Source organism: Chamaea fasciata, unplaced genomic scaffold, assembly GCF_029207755.1.
Source record: "Chamaea fasciata isolate MVZ Bird 193981 ecotype frontalis unplaced genomic scaffold, bChaFas1.0.hap1 SCAF_5, whole genome shotgun sequence".
Classification (NCBI taxonomy): domain Eukaryota; kingdom Metazoa; phylum Chordata; class Aves; order Passeriformes; family Sylviidae; genus Chamaea; species Chamaea fasciata.
The window spans coordinates 31,711,749-31,731,941 of NW_027094090.1; the positions used below are offsets into that span (position 1 = coordinate 31,711,749).

The 20,193-nt window shown below is 35.1% G+C and overlaps 1 protein-coding gene across 4 annotated transcripts in view; it reads left to right on the forward strand.

Annotated features, from left to right (window-relative positions):
- The window catches only part of SLC16A7 (solute carrier family 16 member 7), an 81,327-nt gene extending 72,159 nt beyond the window's left edge, over window positions 1-9,168 (forward strand). For all 4 annotated transcript variants that reach the window (XM_066183149.1, XM_066183153.1, XM_066183150.1 and 1 more), the window contains exon 5: window positions 1,738-9,168. In XM_066183149.1, the coding sequence (XP_066039246.1) occupies window positions 1,738-2,009 (272 nt within the window). In that variant the 3' untranslated portion in view covers window positions 2,010-9,168. The remainder of the gene's footprint in view (window positions 1-1,737) is intronic.
- Window positions 9,169-20,193: the final 11,025 nt, after the last annotated feature.

The window sequence follows — 20,193 nt, forward strand, 5'->3', positions numbered from 1 at the left end:
GCTGATAGTAAGCTTTATATTATTGAGATTTCTGATGATATAAGAGATTAAAAAAATAGATGCTCTAATTTTATTGAGAAGCATTGATGTGGATCTTAGTGTGTGTTGCGGTATAAGCCCACCAATATGAGAGTATAAAGATATTTAGATTGCCAGCCTTATGAACATATACTGTACCTGCATTAGCACTGCCTCAGAAGTCAGCAAGATTATGTGTGCCTAAAAGCATTTATATATACCAAAGTACTTCAGATTACTGTCAATATTTCTATGAAAATAGCATTGTTGTATGCAATTCTGAATATGCCAAAACAATTCCACTCACTTCAGTAAAATAATATTTGTACAAGTAAATTTTTAATACTCCTAAAGCATTCCATATTTTTCTCATCATTTAACATACTAATCCACTTTGGCAAAGCTAGAGCAAAACATATCCTCATACGGACTCTTTCTGTGCCACCTAGTGGAGGGTCTGAGCCTGTAACCACTGGAGTCCAGCCTTTTCAGTCAGGTTCTGAAATCAGTATCAACTCAAAAGATATTAAATCTAATATTTATGGAGCAGTAGCTTCCACAGTTATTTCTTTTCAGTATATTAACTTTTCAGGAGTTTTGGAAAACACTTTTTTTTGTGCTGTAACACTATGAATCATTGATTTAACTTGTTTAATAGAGGCAACAAAGGGGGATGAGCACATGGAAAAGCTAAGCTCCAATTTTGACTGGTTCACATGTTTTAAAATAGCATGCTGAAGCATTGCTAATTCATGACTTTGTTTGAAAGACTGCTCATTGATAAAAATCAGAAAATTAAACTATTTACACTAATAGGTAAATTGTACACTTGCAGTGCTATTTGAGTGTCCTAATACTGGGTTTGTGAAGAAAAAAAAAAAGTCTGGAATAATTTCATAGTTTGTAAATTTGTATCAGGTGAATAGGCTGGCATTATATTTTCAACCCAGTAAAAGCATCTAAGTCCATGCTAAATTGAAGTGTGCAGGTTACCCTGTGAGTTTCAATTATAGTGTAGGAAAGTTCAGAGCTAAATACTTGTACATGTACAAATGTTAATTTGGGATTTGTGAAAATTTGGAAGAAAGGTCCCATAAATTGGAAGAAATATTATATTTTACTCTCCTAGACATAAAGAAATTTGTCACAGAGGTCTGAATGTAAGTTTTAAGTACAGGGCTCAGAGTTTAAAACTCAGCAGTTGAGCGTGATGGCTGAAGGGACAAGTGTTTCTATCTCTTTCATCGGTCACAGGAAAGTAAACGTGAAAAGCAGACAGCTGATGCACAGAGGCAGCAGCCAAGAAAGGCACATATCTCTTCATCCTATTGTCTTTATGCAGCCTCAGTGAGTGTCAGACTGTCACTCCAAACAATAGGAAACACAATTACAAGGTGAATAAAATAATAAGGCAATGAAAGAATGAAAATAAAAGAGCTGAAAAACTGTCTGGCATTATTCATTAAGCTTTACTTACTTTGTTCTTTAATGTTTTATTATTGTCAGTGTCTTCAATAGCAGTTGCTATCTTGACTAATACAGGGATTTTTTAAGAGTTCCACTGTCTATGTTAGACAATTTTAACATGTTGAAAATGGGTTTCTGCTCCAACTTCAAAACCAAAAAATATATAGATATTTGTCCAAGGGAAAGATGTGGATTATATTTCGTACCCTAGCCTAAATGCTCTTTTTCTCTCCTCTTATCTTTGTATTTCAGGTTGGTTAGTAGATGTAACTGGGGAATATCAGTACATGTATTTTGTCTGCGGAGTGATTGTGACTGTGGCCAGTATCTGGTTGTTCATTGGCAATGCCATCAACTACAGGCTTTTGGCAAAAGAGAAGAAACTAGAAGATGAGAAGCAGAAAGCACAGAAGAATGCTGACCCAAAGGAAGCAGAACCTTTAACAAACAATGAGAGTGAAGATGCTTCCAGCAGAGCTGATAAAGCTCTTGAAGATCCGTCAGAAAGAGAAACCAATATTTAATCTGAAATATCGCTCAGAAGGCAACATTTATGACTTCCATTAGGAATATGTCTTCAAGACACAGGCCAGGTTTTGTGGTAATAATGATCAGTCACAATATTGGATGGGAACAGATTTTTGCCCTATGGCAAGACTCTAAGCTAAATTACTATCTACTGCTCATTTGTTTCAGCGATACAAAATTTTGATTACAGAGGTAGTGACTCAATGCAAGTGAGTCCATTAAATTTTGGCTCTGGACAATCAAGAGTCAGATAAACCAGTCTATAAAGCCTTCTGATGACAAACAGTTTTGTTTCAGAAGTATATCTAATGCAAAAGGATCTCCTACTCTTATTTGGGAAGATACTTGCATTCATCTTTACAATGAGGTTAAAGTCTATTGAAATAATCTGCCCAAACTGTGCTTATCACTAATATTAAAGAGAACATAAAGTCCAAGATTTCTTCCAAAAGAGACATAATACCTGACTGAAGCACACTGACACATTCTTCTCTTTTGCACTCCCATTCGATAAAAAATATGTCTGCATAAGCAATTATGGATATAAAAATTTAATGTAGGAGACAAATAATTGGTGAACACACCTCTAAAATACAATAAAAAGCTGATTTATAAGATGTTCCAGAAGTAGTTTCCTCCAGTAATAGCTGATTACATAGTACTTCAACATATACATTTGAATTCAAAGTATGTTCACACTTTGCTAATTCAAACTATGATAAAATCTGCCTCTACATAAAAGGTTTAAACCCAAGATTTACATTTCTGACAAGAGTGGCAATTGGTTTGTTTGACTATGTATTCCTCTGTAGCTGAAGGATCTGGATCAGACTGTGAAGCCATTTTCCTAAAGGGACTAGATTCATAATCTGCTGATGTTAAAAAGATCCTAACACTTGGCTTTTGTGGCCTTAATGTTCGTGACAATGACTTCAAAGTAGATGCTTGGCTTTATTGACAAGTCCTTAGTTGTTTGATGGTTTCCTGAGAGGAGATTTAAGATCTGACTTCAGATCTTTGCAGACAGGTAGCTTTATACCAGTTCCCACTTCCCTTTCCCTGGAATTTAGTGAAAAGCTACTTCTTTTTTTTTTTATAGTGCTGTTTTGAGCTAAAGTGCTGCAAGGCACCTTGATAATGCCAGTCTGGAAGCTTTATGTTGACACATCAGTTTTATGCAGGATATTCAGTCTTGTGTCTACAATTTCACACAGGCCGTCATATAAATTAAAATGTACAATTATTCCTAATCCTTTAGACAAAAGAAAGCATAAATTTACAATTTTGCATTACAGAAATCATCTAGTATTGCATTTGAAAGTTAAAAGTGCAAGCTTTTGAAGGTAATATGTAAAATTATTTCTGTTCTATTTCTAGGTAGGGAAGGGTGCTATTTATTTTGGAGGGATCTTTATAAATGCCTCAAAAATTGTGAAAATTAAGGGTCTGATTCATAAAACATTTATGCACTGTTTATGCAGGATACACCTACACTCAATTCCAGGAAAAGAAAATTATTCATTTCAGTCCTCTTCTAAATCTCAAAAAATTGGAAATACATTGGACAGAGAGCTAACTGTAATAAACACACTTTGAAGTGCCAATAATCAAATTTTAAAAATCAATAGTGAAATGTAGTAGATATGGGAGGGCTTTTAAGACAGTTTCTTCTTAATATTATTATGTTCAATATTATTTTAATTTTTTACTAAAAATGTTGATAGTACTTGCTTCTATTTTGCTGGTTTATCATTTTATAAAGTTCCATGGTTGTGCTGAATTTTTAAATTTTCTCATCACTGTTTTGGGGAGAAACATCATGAGTCTACTCTCAGCATGGTTCAGAATTTGGTATCTACATTTTACCTAGTTATATTCAGGAAAACAAAAATTCTCAAAAAAATCATGTAATTTTTTAGGAGCATCAGAAACAAAATATATACATTTCAGAGTTTTTAGAGAAAATACGGGTTGCATGTTCAGATTTGAGCCGTGTACTGTGTAAAGGGGAATGATTCAGTCCCAGTAAAATTACAGTTCCTCTCTCAACCCTCAGCTTCAGAGAGGAAGTAAATACATTGCACCTCCCTCTGAACCTTAGCCTTGCCAGCTCCCCATGACATGAAAGCGTTGCTCTCTTTTAGGCTGTACAAACATACTGAGTGAATTCCAGGATCTGTGAAGGTCTTGCCTGCCCATAGCCAGAAAGTGATAAACTTCATGGACACTAAATTTTCATGCAGTGAGGATTATCAGTTATAAATACTGGATTGTGAAAGATGAACTGAAATTTTAGCTGAAGAGTAGACACTGGGAACATCACTCTGCTTTTGACAGCCACTGATAGAAAGGTAGAGATTATTTGAAAAGAGATTAACACAGGAGCTGAACCAAAATGTCTGAGGTAAAATTGTTGGTGCTTATTACCTCTTTGCAAAAAAGCAGCATGATTAGGAATACAGGGTAGAAGACAAGAAGTGTCAACTTCTAACTGAATGCTGTTTAAAGTTGCTGTTGAGTAAATAAAGGATTCAGAAAAATGATGATAAAAAAAAAGTCTCTCAGGAAATATGCAGGCAACTTGCCTGTTCTATCCAGGATCTCAGAATACAAAACAACATGGCATAGGAAATAAGGGAAAAACTAAGTTCCTCGAGCCATAGACACACCTGACCACCAGTAGCAAAAATTCTGTTACTATCTCAGAGGAAATTAAAATTTCCATAAACACTCTACAGAGTGCTACTCTTTCATCTCTGCTCAATTATATTAAAAGATAATAGGAGTGCAAGAGCTGCTTTACCACCACTCACCAATGTGCAGTTTTTAATCCCATAAGGCAAAATGATGTGGCAGGCAACTAGAGCCATAGTAAATAGGAAGAGTCAAATTAAACATTTCCTTACACCTCTTTCATTACTCTTTCTCTTAATAATAGCAACAAAATAAAACTCATTAGCATACTCTTGATACTACTGAATATTAAAGAAGTTAAAACCCAGAGATGAGTGAAGAAATATCTATGCAAAAACTGCCTCGCATTAAAAACCTGTGTCTTCCAAATAAAAGGTCCTAAAGGGGGAATTGCCTAGTGCAGGTAGCTCTTATTTCTAAAAGTAATGATAATAATAAATTGCCTTGAATCAACTTTATTTTGAGCATCAAAGTAGCAAAATGAGTAGAACTTGCCTAGAAAACTCCTGAATATCACTCCTACTTGCACTGACATGTAATTTGTACTGTAAGTCATTTCATCATTACATTTCTGCTTTCGAGATTAGACCTGGGTATACACACAATCTCTCTAAACTGCTCTGGTTTCTCTTAATTACCTCACCCTCAGTTTGAACCATTGAAGGGTCAGGACTAAGATATTACCCTGATCAGTGATGAAGAAATGTATTCAAACTTCCTAGCACATGCATCTATATGCTCTAAGAATCTGTAGTCTCAGTCAGTGCAAGCGAATCCTTAATTGGTCTTATTCTCATTTATACTCATGTATGCTTCATTATTTTGATTTCTCTACCACAGTATTGCTGAGCTTTATTACCCTTTTCCTCTGCTAGAAAAAATAATGCCAAAATTTTAAAACTTGCAGGAAAGTGGATAGCATCAATTAGATTTTCCCCAATTTAATACCAGGGTTAAATTTCAAGTAGTTTTAAAGTACACATCCATTCTTAGTTGTTTGGGTTTTTTATGTCATATGCTCTACTAGCTGTAGAATTCTTCTGTATTGCCCTTTCCAACTCCAGAGAAAGATTCCTCACTAATAATTCTCAGTACTATTTCAGGAACGTACCACAATTTCACCCCTCCCATCTCTCCCCATTCAACTGTGGTTACAATTGTTAGTTCTGTATTTCCATGATGTTCAGAAAAGCATGATTTTATATGAAAGACTACAATGCTTTCATTCCAGGAGTGTGTTTTGTGAACTGTTTAGACAGAGCTAGGGAAAATCTTATTTCATCTTCAAATAGATTTTTTAAGTGACGCTGTCCTTACTGAGAGGAAGTTCAGCTTTATTTTACTGCTGAAGTAAATGGCAGAAATTTCACTGACATTGATTCAAAATTCACATGAATTTTAATGGTTGCATTGCAAAGCAGCATCCTCTGTGTTTAAAAAATATTTGGCGATGTGTGCATGATTGCTCCTCCTAGAGAATTTTAAACACTCCCCACCTCCATCACCCCATACTTGAGTTTGATGTAACACAAAAAATTTGGACTGGGTATGTAGTGACCTATCTTTAATTCTTTCTTCTCGTTTTTCCTGAAATGACACATTTGCTTGGTTGGCAAACGTACCATTTTTCACTTGCTTCTTTCATGTCTGGTTGAGATATTACTGGAATACATAAGTTACAGATGCCACATGCAGCCTAATTTTGGACTGCTATCAGGATTTCACTGAACAAAGCAAGTCACCACTTTTATAGATGAACATGGTATAAATGACACTGATAATTTTGCCTATAACACAATTGAATCAGGCAATTTTTGTTAGTTTCTCAATAGATGACTATTTTTCTACTCACAGAGAGGAATATAAAAGAAATTTTAAAATAATTATTTTCAGCGATGGCTTATGAGTTTTAAAAAGGCTGTTTGGATTTTTTGGGGGGGGTGCGTGTATTTCTGATATTTGTGCAAATATATATATAATGAAAGTGCTGCATGTACTGTCACATTTTTGATCAGAATTTGCATAAGCATTGCTGTGTGATTTCAACATAATTTGCCTGTTGTAGTTTTGCAGTTAAAATTTTTCTCATCATCTACCTCTCAGCTGAAGTTTGGAGACTTGCATAACCCTGGAAGAATAGAATTAACAAAAATGCATGATGGTAAAACCTGTACAGACTAATAGAAAGTCTCCCAAATATTTAAAGCTGCTTACGCTTCTGTTTTCTAGTCAGTGCATCTATGACCACATCTTTGTATCAGTTGGTATATCTTTATTCCTAACCCATGCCTGGGAAGTTTTTTCATCACTGATGTGGTATAAAAACTCAACATGTCATTTAGATATCCAGAGTCTATTGATCTTTTTGTGAGATGTTGGCCTGCTTTTCTCTTTTGTTTTCTTACAATTTCTGAGTTAGGGAAATTAACAAAGTTAATGTATCCAATCAATTTTTGAAATCATTGCAGAACATTTTTCATTTTGCATCCCTGGAAACAAATTGTGTTTCTGAGTTAGAGATAATAGCAGATTTTAGCTTGCTTTTCTTTTTATGTGGCAGTTGAAGGAAGTAGTCACAAAATATTAGATTGGGGCCAAGGAATGATGATTATTCTTCATATTCTCTTTACAAAACCAGAGATGATTGTTCCTTCAAAGATATTCTTCAAACCATTCTTGCCTTCTAGGACCTTGTACAAAGTCCACTAAAGCTGATATAAAAATACCAGTCAAAGAGCTTTATCAGACATTGGAGGTGATGTGGCTTCAGTGCAGATTTCAGCCTTATTTTCTCCATTCCAAATCTAAGGACTGTCAGATATAACACAGCAAATGCAGGATTTGTTACAACTGGCAAATTTGCTATGCCTGCATAATACTTCTAATGAATCAGTCCCTAAATTAACGCACAATATTATTAATATTCTATGTAAATAAATTAAAAAAAATCCCACCATACACTCTGAATGTAGGTTATAAAATACAGAGGATGTATTTAAATAAATATCCAGATAAGTCTGTTAACCCCAAAGGAAATTATCTATTTCCTTTCAAGCCTTCTTTGAGCAGTTTATAACCTTAATTTTTCTTATTTCCAGAGAAAATGGTTTATGTCTTCTGTGAATGTATATATGGACATATATAAGGGAATATATATGCAGATGTGGTATGTGTGTATATATGTATTCCCCTATATATAAAACTCTAATTTATATATATTATATATATTTATGTATATATAAAATATATATAATGTTTTAGAGTAAGTTGCATATTGTGCCTGATAAATGAAACATAATTGTAAGCAAATAAAAAACTTCCACAAATGACAGAAAAATTTGAAGCTTTTCTGTAAAAGTATATGTTATGTTTCAGTTTCTGCTAGATTTATTTATAGTAGAAATCCATTCAAAAATCTGCAGTATTACATAACATGGGTTTCCAACCACAACTCAGTTCAAAGCAGCCTAAGATCACTGAGAATGTTCATTGAGGTAGACGGCAAAACCTACATTGTTGGTGAACTTGGGGGGTGTCATTGCTGTGTAAATATTAGCTAAATGATATCTGAACAGACTGCAACCAATATACTGAGTTTTCATCTAATGTGATATGTATGACCAGTTCATACAAAGCATTGATGGACATGATATTCTTGTAACAAGTACGGAAAGTGAGAATACTCGAGCGCCTGCAAACAATATTCCTGTTAGATTAGTATGTGAAATTCTCCAGAACACTAGTCACTAAAAACACTGACAATGTATTATACCTTTTACAGGTTTTGGTGGTTTTAATTTGTCTGCAAGTAGGCAAGCCCAAGAAAAGTCTGTATTTGGCTCTCACTCTTTAAAAAAATTATACCTTGAAATTACCAGGAGATTTTTCAGAGTGGTACATAAATCACTTACATAAATTCCCTTCCCTGAAGAGTGATACAACTGTATTTTCCACTTATGGCCTACTTGGAAAGTTCACCATATCTGCAGTTTATCAACAGAACCTGGTATTGCTATGCAATAATTAAACATGCAGTAACCATTGTTTTTGACTAATAAAGTTGTTTCTTCCTTTCTGTATTTTGCAATACTGTATGGTTTTTACTTGAATGTATTGGCTAGTTGTTTTTTTTTTTGACAATCATTTATTAGCTAGAGGTGCTATTTATGTTCCAAAGAGATATGAGTGAATGATAACATTGTCTTTTTAGATGCCAAATCCTTTTTTTGATCTGACAAAATTCATTGTTCATAATGTATATTAACCCTGTAAAATGCTTATGCATTGCATTAAATTGTATTTAAATGCATTTTTGTTCATTAACTTCTATTCCAGGCTCGTACTACTGTGTAATATGTCAAGTTTGTCCATATATATTTATGGGAAATTACAATCAAAATCGTGTATAATAAGCTATTGGGAGAAAAAAAAAGAAAAGTGAAAATAAAACTTCCATGTAAAGTTTCTGAAAGGATGTATATTCTATTTTCTTAAGCTCCTTAATAGTAAGTTATTTACACATTCAGATTGTGCAAATATTCGGAGATATTTAGATTTATTTGTTATTCAGTTGGAGCAATGATTTTGCAAAGATCTCAAAATCACTTCTTGTTGCATACAGAAACAGCACTTCAAGCTTTCCTGTGGAGAAAAGATACTACTAGTAGCAGAAGATCGTACCAACCCCTTGCTATTCCTAATTTCACCGTAATTCGGATTTATTCCCATACATAACTCACATACCATCTAGACCAGGGATTTTTTTCCCCATTACTTGGACTGGGATGTGTTCCTATATTTCATGTGCATGGATTGTTATTCCTTAGTCACCAATACTTATTTTGCTACAGAAGAGGAATTTATCCACGTCTTGAAATAATGTATGTAGATAAGTCTTACTTTGTATCTTCTGAATGTTATCTGTTCCTATGCTTTTGTCAATTGACTTCAGTCTATGATTGATTGTCCCAGTAAATTGCTGTTTATTTACAGAATGTGATTGGATATTTAAAATTAAGGTATTTTGGGGGATGTTAGAGAGAGTATTAAGATGCACTGTTGCATACTGTTTACACACCTTTTATACAGATGCACACTAGGCAGCTAGGAAACGAGGATGTAAAAGGTGAACTATTGAATAAGAAAGAAATAATTTTATAAAAGCAAATGGTTGTTATATTTCTAATAACTGTAAAATCTATTTTTAAAGAATTATATCTATAATTTTCATGATACAGAAGTTTTGATTCAACTACCAAAATATGTTTAGATTTTGTTTAGATTATGGATCCTTGTAACAGTTACATATCTGACTGTTATAATATTCATAAAAATCCATTTTCAGGCATTGACCAAGCAGAAAAATAAAAGAAAAAACTAAAAATGCCTAGCTGTAAAATTGTCCCTTTGAAACAAAGAAGAAGATAGGATATTCTACCCTGCTCAAAGACACAGCTGATATTGTTTTCATGCCTAAGGATATGTTGCCTCACTGAATCTAAATACATGACTAAAATACATTGCTGAGAAATAGATACTGATTTCAGAAAAATCATTCCTTTTACTGAGAGTTTGTATTTTGATAGTGTAGTGGCAAGATAAATGGAGACCTCAGTCAGTAGTTCATCTCTAATATCAGCTGTTACTGTTTTCCAACAAAGGTTATTTTATTCTATTAATGAGCCATTTTAACTCTGCTGGTTATTCCAAGTCAAGTAAATAGGTTGCATGTGCCTTTGCATTTCAACATTCATAACTTCCACAGTTTTATTCCTCTGATCAGGACTTTAAAAACGTTACCATTCATTGAAGTTCCTAATCTTAACATGCAGTCAACCCTGAATTTGTGCAGGATTTGCTGTGCCAGCTGGTTCCCTGAATGTCTTATGGGACCTGATGGGATTAATCTGAGAATACTCAAGGTGCTGGCTGATGTCATTGCAGGACCTCTATCAATTGTTTTTCAACAGTCTTGGGAATCTGAAGAGGACACACTTGCCTGGAAGCTGGCAAGCATCTGTATTTACCCCAGCACATTATGTCTTCCTTCATCTTCTTACATTACAAAAAAGACTGTGCCCTAGAGATCAGTGTTGTTTTTTACGGTTTGAATCATAAGTTAAAGAAAATTAAATTATATATATACTGCATTAACAAGAGACACATAATTGGTGATTGTGATTCACTGGTCGAGTAAGTAGTTCCATTTCATTAGGTGACTTCTAATTACCTGTGCCCGGTGACATCAAACTGTAAGTCTGTCTTGGTTAAAATATATCCACACGTTGAATGCCTGTTTTTGTCATGGAAACTTCTTACAGGATCCTATTCTATAACATAATGATGTTCTCACCTCAAAACTTATATGTGAGTTTGTGGATATGATTCTGTTCTATTTTTGACTAGCATGAGACCTTACTCTTGCTGGCTTTTCTGTACAAAAGAACGTTTGACCTAATCCAAAGTTTCAGTTTTTTCTCACAAAATATAAAATAAAGATGACACATGTGGACAAAATCCAGACACACTGAGTCAGATAGATATTTTAAGGACATTTTACCCACTTTTTATCAATTAGCACAAATGGATCTTAAAACATCTGGAACTGTACTGTCTTGAATTCAGTTTAAAATTTTATAATCACAAATTTAATGTATTATTTGAAAATTACTTCAAATCAATATTTCACATTTAGATAAGAGAATTTTTTAGTAATTTGTTAAAACTAATGATTTTCTTTTCTGAGATTTGGTCAAAGTTTAGAGTAAATGGGCCTGGAAGGTAATTAAGTTGCTTCCCTTCTTTCATATGTTCTTCTCCTGACTTTTTCCCTGATACTGATTATGCAAATGTGAGAGACTGAAAATGATTAATGGTTTAAACATAGTTAAGATCATCAAAGTACTTTTGTCCACTCTAGCAACTACTGACCACTGAAAGCCACTCCTACCCGACTATGCCTCCTGACAACCTGACAAGAATTTGTACTCTGGTGGGAACTTGAGATAAGATAAAGGTGATACTTTTGTCCAAATGTCTCAGGTGTGAGGAGAAGTAAACAAGGCTGAGGGAGAAGAATTAATCCACAGGGAAGCCAAACTCAACAGCTGTGCTGAAAATCATCCCTGGCTGTGTTCATGGTGGGGGAGGCTACAGCCCACAGGCTCATCTGCTGAGGCCAGGTTTGCACACACTTACCCTGCTGCTGAAGGAGAGGAGGAGAGTTTTTGGGGTTGTGACAGAAAGTGAACACCCATACACAAACTGTCTCAGTTGCAAAATCTCCCAACAAAAACAGTAAGTAATATTAACAAACGAAACCAAACCCCTTCTTCTTTTCCAACTGTTTGGACCTTATATGATAAAAAGCACCCCTGAAAAATTTCTTGGAAGTTGTGAGGTCTCCATAAAGAAAAAATGGATCAAAATGTGTGCCTGGAGGAGATACTTCCTGCATTTGCAGATATCATCCTAAAATCCTGCACATATTATTTCCATATAAGATTGAATTAGATTTTATTGCCTGGAAATTGTCAATTTTAATTTGAGTGCTTTTAAGGGTAGTATCTATGCAAGGATTTATTTTGTTTTGTTAAAAACACCTATGAATTTTCTTTATTTTACTTTTTTTTTTCCAAAATTTAATTACAATTTTTTTTCCCTGGAAATTGTGTAAACATAGTTAATCAAGCAATGTATGTTTATATATATATAAAAACTGTGACAGCAGAATATTTTTCTGCCTTTTATATCAACTATGTAGAGTTCAAGTCAATTCTTATGACTGCTCCTACTTCCCCTTCATATAATTTTTCATAAGCTGGAAATGTACGCAATCTATTTGAACACTTTAGTGTCTATGAAATTGGAATGGAAAATTTGCTAATGCTCCTTTACTTGTTTCTTAATTTAAGGCAAGCAGAAGTTCATCAGCAGAATCTGTTTCATTTTTTATTGTCCTCATCAAAGTTCATGAAAACCTACAAACTACACGAACATTTAATTAAACTTTTATATAGCATTAAATTCTCAGCACAAAATTCATGTGAAATATTTAGGAAAATGTTTTATGCAAACATACTAAAGCTCTCAGAGCTTTCTTTCAAAATAAGTTTTAACTGAGTACTAAAAGAAAGCATTTTTCTTAGATAATGTATTTCAGATATCCGTAACTTCCTTGTGCTTGTATTTTCCACAAAATGATTATTTTCAGAAATGGTCCTGGAGAGCCCTAAAGCTGTTGCTAGGTACTAAAAGAAATGGCAACATTTTTTGAGATATCATACATGTATCAGTTTTCACTTACAAAGAGTTTATTTTGGAGTAACAGTGATTCATTTTGCCAACCATCATAATATACTTTGATTAATAACTGCAATTCCAGTTTGGCCTGAATGATAAATGAATAGCACTTAGGCACTATAATTTTTCAATTCAATCACTGAACTGAATAATTGGGGGAAAATAGTTGAGGATGAAATGAAGAGGGTTTTTTCCTTCACAGTAAAAGTGTTTATTTGCCTTAATTACAAAAAAAAGCTTTTTAATTCAATTTTGAACCTTCTTAATGGATACAAAAGGAAAATTAGATTCAATTTATGAAACAATAGAATTTAGCAATGATCACATTATTCATCAGATATACTGAGAGACAGATTCAGTTCTGCCTGACGTGTATGACCCCATGATTCCATCTTCGAAAGCTGCTGGGGATTCAGGACTGAGTTTCTCTCCTGCTCATATTTTTTACTGCCACAGAAGTGAGCCATCTTTTGGTCCAGTTTGCACAGTAACACTCTGCTATCTGGACTATATATCTTCCAACATCAGATATTTTATGCAAAGTGAAGGAACACCAGTAAAAGTAATTTCTAGTACCTCCGCATCAAAAATCCCCTGTGGAATAGTGTTTCACAGCAAATGCATTATTGGTTTGAAAGTCAAAATACCCAGAGCTTTTGAAAGACTGAAAATAAAAAGGAGATCAGCACTGATAATCTATTTCTTTTTATTCCTGTGATGTCCACTGCAAATAATAAGAGGCTTTGTTGTTGGGTATTTATAAAATCCATAGTTAATTGATTTGTGTTTACATTGACCTTGGATTTATTGTATTTTTTTGAGGTACAATTTCACAGAGGGACCCACAAGGATCATCAAGTCCAACTCATTGAGGTCCAGCCCTGGAAAAGGCATTCCACACCATGTGCCTGAGAGTGTGGTCCAAATGAATCTTGAAATCTGTCAGGCTTGGTGCCATGACCTCTTCCCCGAGGAGCCTATTCCACTGCCCAGCCACCCTTTGGGTAAAGAATCTTTTTCTAATATCCAACCTAAACATTCCGTGACTTCAGACCATTTCCTTAGGTCCTGTCGCTGGTCACCACAGAGAAAAGATCAGTGTCTGCCCCTCCTCTGCCCCTCGCAAGGAATTTGGAGACTGCCGTGAGCTCTCCCCTCAGTCTCCTATTCTCCAGGCTGAACAGACCAAATGACCTCAGCCTCTACTCAAGGCTTCCTGCCCAGACACTTCACCATTTTTGTTGCCCTTCTTTGGGCACTCTCCAATAACTTTATATCCTTATATTGTAGCACCCAAAACTGCACATGGTGAGGGTGAACCAGTGCAGAGCAAAGCAGGGCTTGCCCAGCTGGCGATCCTGTGCTGTTGCACTCCAGGACACAGTTGGCCCTCCTGGCTGCCAGGGCACACTGGTAATTGAAAATGACTGCCTCACAGAACTAGATATTTTTCTTCCCGTCCACAAACCCAGAGGCATAAAAGTTTAGTCTGGGTACAAAAGGTTACTGAAAATGAGAAATAATGCATCAAAGTAGTAATTATTTTCTAAGAGAGTTAATCTTTCTGGCAATGTTATTCCCACAAGTAACAGTGTCATTAAATGGTCTTAATTCTGGGTTCCACTCAAGTTTATTAAAACAAGACTTTTCTCTTAGAATTAATCAAGCGAAAGATATCAAAACCTCATTCTTAAGTTCTGTCTTTGTAACAGCAGCAGTGGGAACCTGGAGATTCAGTGCATCTGGCAAAGGGTTGCAAGTGGGCTGTTAGCAGAAGTATGTAGTCCTAGGTATTGAAAGTGTAACATAATTGTCCTTAAGAATGACGCTAACAGGAGTTTGCAACCAGAGAACTGTTTTAAGCTCTTCAGTTGGTGCAGGGCATCAACAACAAGAATAAAAAACCCCGAAGCCATTTGCAACCCCTTTTTGAGTATCCGTTAATACCTTATTCCCACACCTGTGCCCTCAGACTCAGCAATGTTTTCTGTTTATCCAAGCAACATCCACTGAGAGGCCTTCACAACAACCTTTCTCTCACCTTCCCTGGAGTGCTGATGAGAGCTGACTGTAGAGCCTGAAGTGGAAATTCCCGGCCTCACAATTTTTGCACATTTTCCAGAATACAGCTAAGCATCCACAATACACCGCTTAGCAATGCCTTGCTTCAGTGCTGCAAGGTGCTCAGGTCAGGGGCTTGTCTCACTGGGTTACATCAAGAAGTATCTGTTTTAGACACAGTTCAGACTCTTCCTCACTCTGCCCCAAACTCTGCCAAGGAATATTCACAAAACTTTTAGGCTAAATAGTTTGTGTGATTCTTTCTTTTGTGTTTGTAAGCTTAAGTGCAGATGAATATATAGACAGGGAAAATAAGGTTTTTAATTTGGGGAATTATCTTTCTGATATATTTTACCAAAAACATGAAAAAACTCACATGAATCAATGGTCTTTGTGAATAGATTCTTGCACATCAGGGTGCCTGTACCTAGGAGGGTTTCTTTGGTAAGAAATGTTTGGTCACTTTATGGAAAAATACATTCTTGGTCAAAAATTTTTTGACCAACACATGATTGGGAACATTCTTAGTAATCACATGCTGGAAGTACCTTAGGCTGGAGGAAGGAACAAAAAATAAGTTTCGACTGTAACAAGATTACAGAAGAAGTCCTCCATAGATCTCGTTTCCACTCGTGAAAAGCTTTTTTTTTTTTATACAGACTTTTGGGAAAAGCTTATACTTTTAGAAAACTGTCCTTTTCAATAGAGTCACAGTATAAATAAAAAGAAATTGAAATGCAAGATAATTTAAATTTGTTTTACATCTCAACTATGAATTATTATGGGAAATTTCCAAGCAACTTTCTGGACCTATTTTCCCACCTTTCTAAGCGTACAAGAAGTCATGGCCAGAGACCTCAGTAAAGAAAGGTGACACCTATGAATTCAAGGGACAATGTCAGTGTTTACTAATATTTTTATATTTTCAGAACACATACTGTTCTCCACGTCACCTTTTAGCACCTGAAGAACCACTTCCCCTGTTACAGAGTTGCAGGCAATATGGTCTCAGCATGAAATTGCTAGCATCCCTGAAGAAAGAGCACAACACAGCTACTCACTTTCTAACACCTCTGGCCTGAAAAGAACTTCATGGTTCTGAAAAATTCAAATAAATTTAAACACATTTCTCTACTCATCTGTTGGTTTTTTTGTTTCTTTTTCAAGTGAGGTTTATTACTATAGGAGAACACAGGTATGGGTATTTCTAACAGTGCTAATGGATTGGATGCTAAAAAATGTGCTCTATGAAGCTAAACCAAATCAAACACCAATTTCAAGAGCAGCATCTAATCTTTCTGAATTTCATCTAGCAGTCACTGTATCTCCTTTTCTACTATGAAAGCAAGTATCTGAATCATCTGATTACCCCTGCATTGAATCAGTTGGTTTATATTATCCAGTGTTGTGGACCTGCAGAGGATGTGGAGCAGAAGGAAGGTCCGTACAGCCTCCTACTCCTCAGAGCACTCTTAGCTGCTCTGCTGAAACACAGACAACACCTTTTTTGTTGCCAGTGGTTGGAAAAAAGGCTATGTGTTGCTAAAGTGATGGGGTTTTTTCCATCTTTTCCTCCATTTCACAAGATAGGGCATGCTCTTTTGTAGTTCCTAGTCTCAAGACAAGATGCAACAAAGGGGAAAATCTCTACTTTCCCATTAATATGTGAGTAATTTCTAAGTTAAAAGCAGGTGAGTGGAGTCTAGGAGCTGGTCTTTACCTGGCTAGCTCCTCTCTCACAGCTTTCTTTCACAGGGCCTCTCTAAATGCACACTTGTGTCTCTCAAAATGGTGTCTGAAAATATATGTGATTACTGCGGTGTAGTATTCTTACTGCAATATGGTTTTTCTACTGCATAATAACACGTTGTGACTTACTATGTTGTAGTCACTCAGTGAAATATTTATGTCGCAGTAGCCACTTGCTTCAAGATAGAGAAACGGATTACCTAAGATAGAGAAACAGATTTTCTCTGCTCAAGTACCATCCACACCATCTCTATTCTTCTATCCTTAAGCCTGACTGATCCACATCAACAAGCAAATAGCTCTCTAAACCACATTATTTTTACTATTTGCATCTTCCTGAAAGCAACCCTGAATAGGGTGTGTGTGTGAGGGGTAAGGACTAATGAGCAGCCCCCCAAACTAGCTTTGTTAGTAACACTATTAGTTGAGCAGAGAGAATGGGGAAGTCTTCTAGAGCCACATGCTGTGGTTTCTTCAGCTTTTCCAGCCCACATGTGCCTGTGAGACAATCAGAAATTAGTTGTCTGTTGGAACACTACAATGAAAATGACAGTGTCCTCTCAGGATGAGCGAATCTGTTGTTTCCCGAAGCCTTGATTTCAAAAGCACAAATAAAAGCAAGAAGGGAGGAAGGAAACAATGAGTGAAAACCACAGAGGACATGATCAACTCTGTTTCTTAGTTAATGTCTGATTTTTGAAGTGTAAAGAGTAGTAATCTCTGATTCAGTTAACAATAGTGTTTCTGAAACATTTTATGAACTAATAGAGATCACAATTAGCCTCCTGCCTTGAGTTGCAATACATGACAGAGACTTACAGGTTCAATGCGGAGTTTATGCCTGCTGTGATGCAATTCTGAATGTCACTTTTTATTAACAATATGATTTCCATTACATTGTAGAAGAGTCGAAACAAATAGACCTTTAAGAAGACAGTGTGTGGTCATCTACAGTTAACCTTTTAATACAGAGCGAGAATGAGCATGCCTATTGTGATCGTCCAAAGCATTGGATTTACTGGATTTCTGAATACATATGAAAACTGAGAGTCTTCATGGAGCTCTGGAGGTTTCAGAGTTGTTCAACAGTTTTTTCACTTGACTGCTACCTCATTTAAAGGAGTTGATGGCTCTCAGCTCTCAGCCATGTATTTCTAGTTTCTTCAAGATTTTCAATCTTACCATTGAATTCTATCAGCTGTTATGCAGGTAGCCATTCTGGAAACTGACTGTGAATGCAGAGAATTGCAATTTTTAAGTTAATCCCCAGGAACATTATGTATGTAAAAAAAAATATGTATAATAAATACAAACAGAAAAAATAATTAATTTGCTTCAGAAAGCAAATACTTTACTGAGCTATTTTCCTGATCTCTTTACATTTAAAGAAAATAGAGTTGTAAAAAGAGTCAGTCAAGTTCACTCATTACTAACACAAAAAAAATCTCATCCCAATCAAATAATATTAAATCTCCATTCTGAATACAGCTTTTATCTCTTCATTTTCATTTTCCCTACCATGTATGCACAAAGTTCAATAATGATCTGCTATACTAAACATACGCTTTCTGTGGAGCTCTCCAGTTAACTTTCAGCTGAATTTCCATTTGATTGCCTTCAATTTTAAAATATTAATGATTTAAAAAGTTTCATATTTCAACTTCTAAAGCTTTTCTGCTCGTAGGGAACAACCCTCATTTAATTCAGGCAGTTTTTCTGTATTCATAATAAACTGTCTATTTTATATTTCATCCACTTAAGTTCTTCTGTTAGGAAGATTATTAAAAAGAACATATATGAAAGTGTCAGAAACTTCATCTGCTTGCACGGATCAGTAAATGAGATCTATCTTTATAATCTGAGTCATCAAGAGAATCTTCTCAGAAGATTAAAGAAATGGCCCTGAAATGTTCTGGCAATCAAAGTTGTGTAAAGTCAAAAAGCCTACTTTCTGCTCTGTTCATGAAATCCATATTTTCACAAAAGAAATGAAAGACATCTTTGGCCTTCTCAAACTTCAAACCTGCAACTTAGAATTGAGTTCAGGAGAATAGAAATTTGGTTTAAATCTTTAAAGAGTGATGGAAGTCCTCTTGAAAGAAGTCCAGTTGGGACTCTACATCTTTTATAGTTCCAAGAAGTGCACTAAAGTACAACAAATTGTATGCATTAAAAAGAAAAAAGCTCATCAAAGACCAGGTTAATGTGCTGAAGTGTCATGACAGGTAAAAGAATTATAAAAGAAAGGCCTCATAAAATCAACCTTACTCTACTAATTTGCCAAAGTTAGCTTGTTACTTCTTCTAGGTAATTTGCAAGTTCTTATGCAAAAACAATCTTAGTAAGAAAACTTGTTAACAACCTATTCCCGGGTTGAAAAACAAATGCACCTGCAATAACAAAGGATTTGTCCCATGAGAATCAGTAAAGAAAATATGTAAACAATCCAAGAATACAGAAATTTGATAGACTAGTAGAACACCTTTTACTAACCAATAGACTAATTGGCAAGAAAGCTATTAACCAATTAAAGTTGCACACAAAGTCTGTAAAAACTATATAAAATGAACTGTGAAAATAAAGAATTAGCTTTGCCTACATGAAAATAGTAGAGTCTCAACTAACTTATTACAATACTGAAGCACTTCTTTGTGTAAGGATCTGAGAATTTTCAATTTCACGGCTATCTACAATTTTCTGCCCCTCTCTGCTAACCTGGTCTTCTGGTGTGCAGCCCATTGCAGTAAATACCTGTGCAAAATAAGCAATCATCTGTTTGTTTCTACAGCATTATGGAAAATATCATACTCATGACTATCTTTTAGTAAGAGTTTCTTTCCACTCCAGACGCAAAGATGTTTCCATGAATTTTCTTGGCTTATTTCTGAAAGATATTTGTATTCAACAGGTATTTGTATTCAACACTATGAGGGGAAAAATTGCTGACAGAATGCAAGAAATAGTTGAGATTACCTTCCCAGGATTAAATGAGATTTGATTGCTACATAAAAGAGCTATAACAGCTGATATTTGACCATTTGAGGAACTCACTGTTTAAGTCATACATCATATAAAACACTACAAGCCTGGTGCTAAGAGCTGTCAATTTGGCACAAATAATTTGAGAAAAAATGAGAGGATTTGATGAGTCACATGCCTAAACTGTGAAAGTGATTGAATATATACAGAAAAGATGAACTCATGTTTTAAGTAAAAATAGATCCAAGTAAAACTGTATTCATAGCTTGATTAAGTAATGGCATTTGAGAACTCAGATCTTTGTCTGATATAAATCAACACTATTACTATAATTCTGCACAGCACAAGCACAATGTTTGGGTTTTTTTGTTTGGTTGGTTTTTTTCTCTACATAAT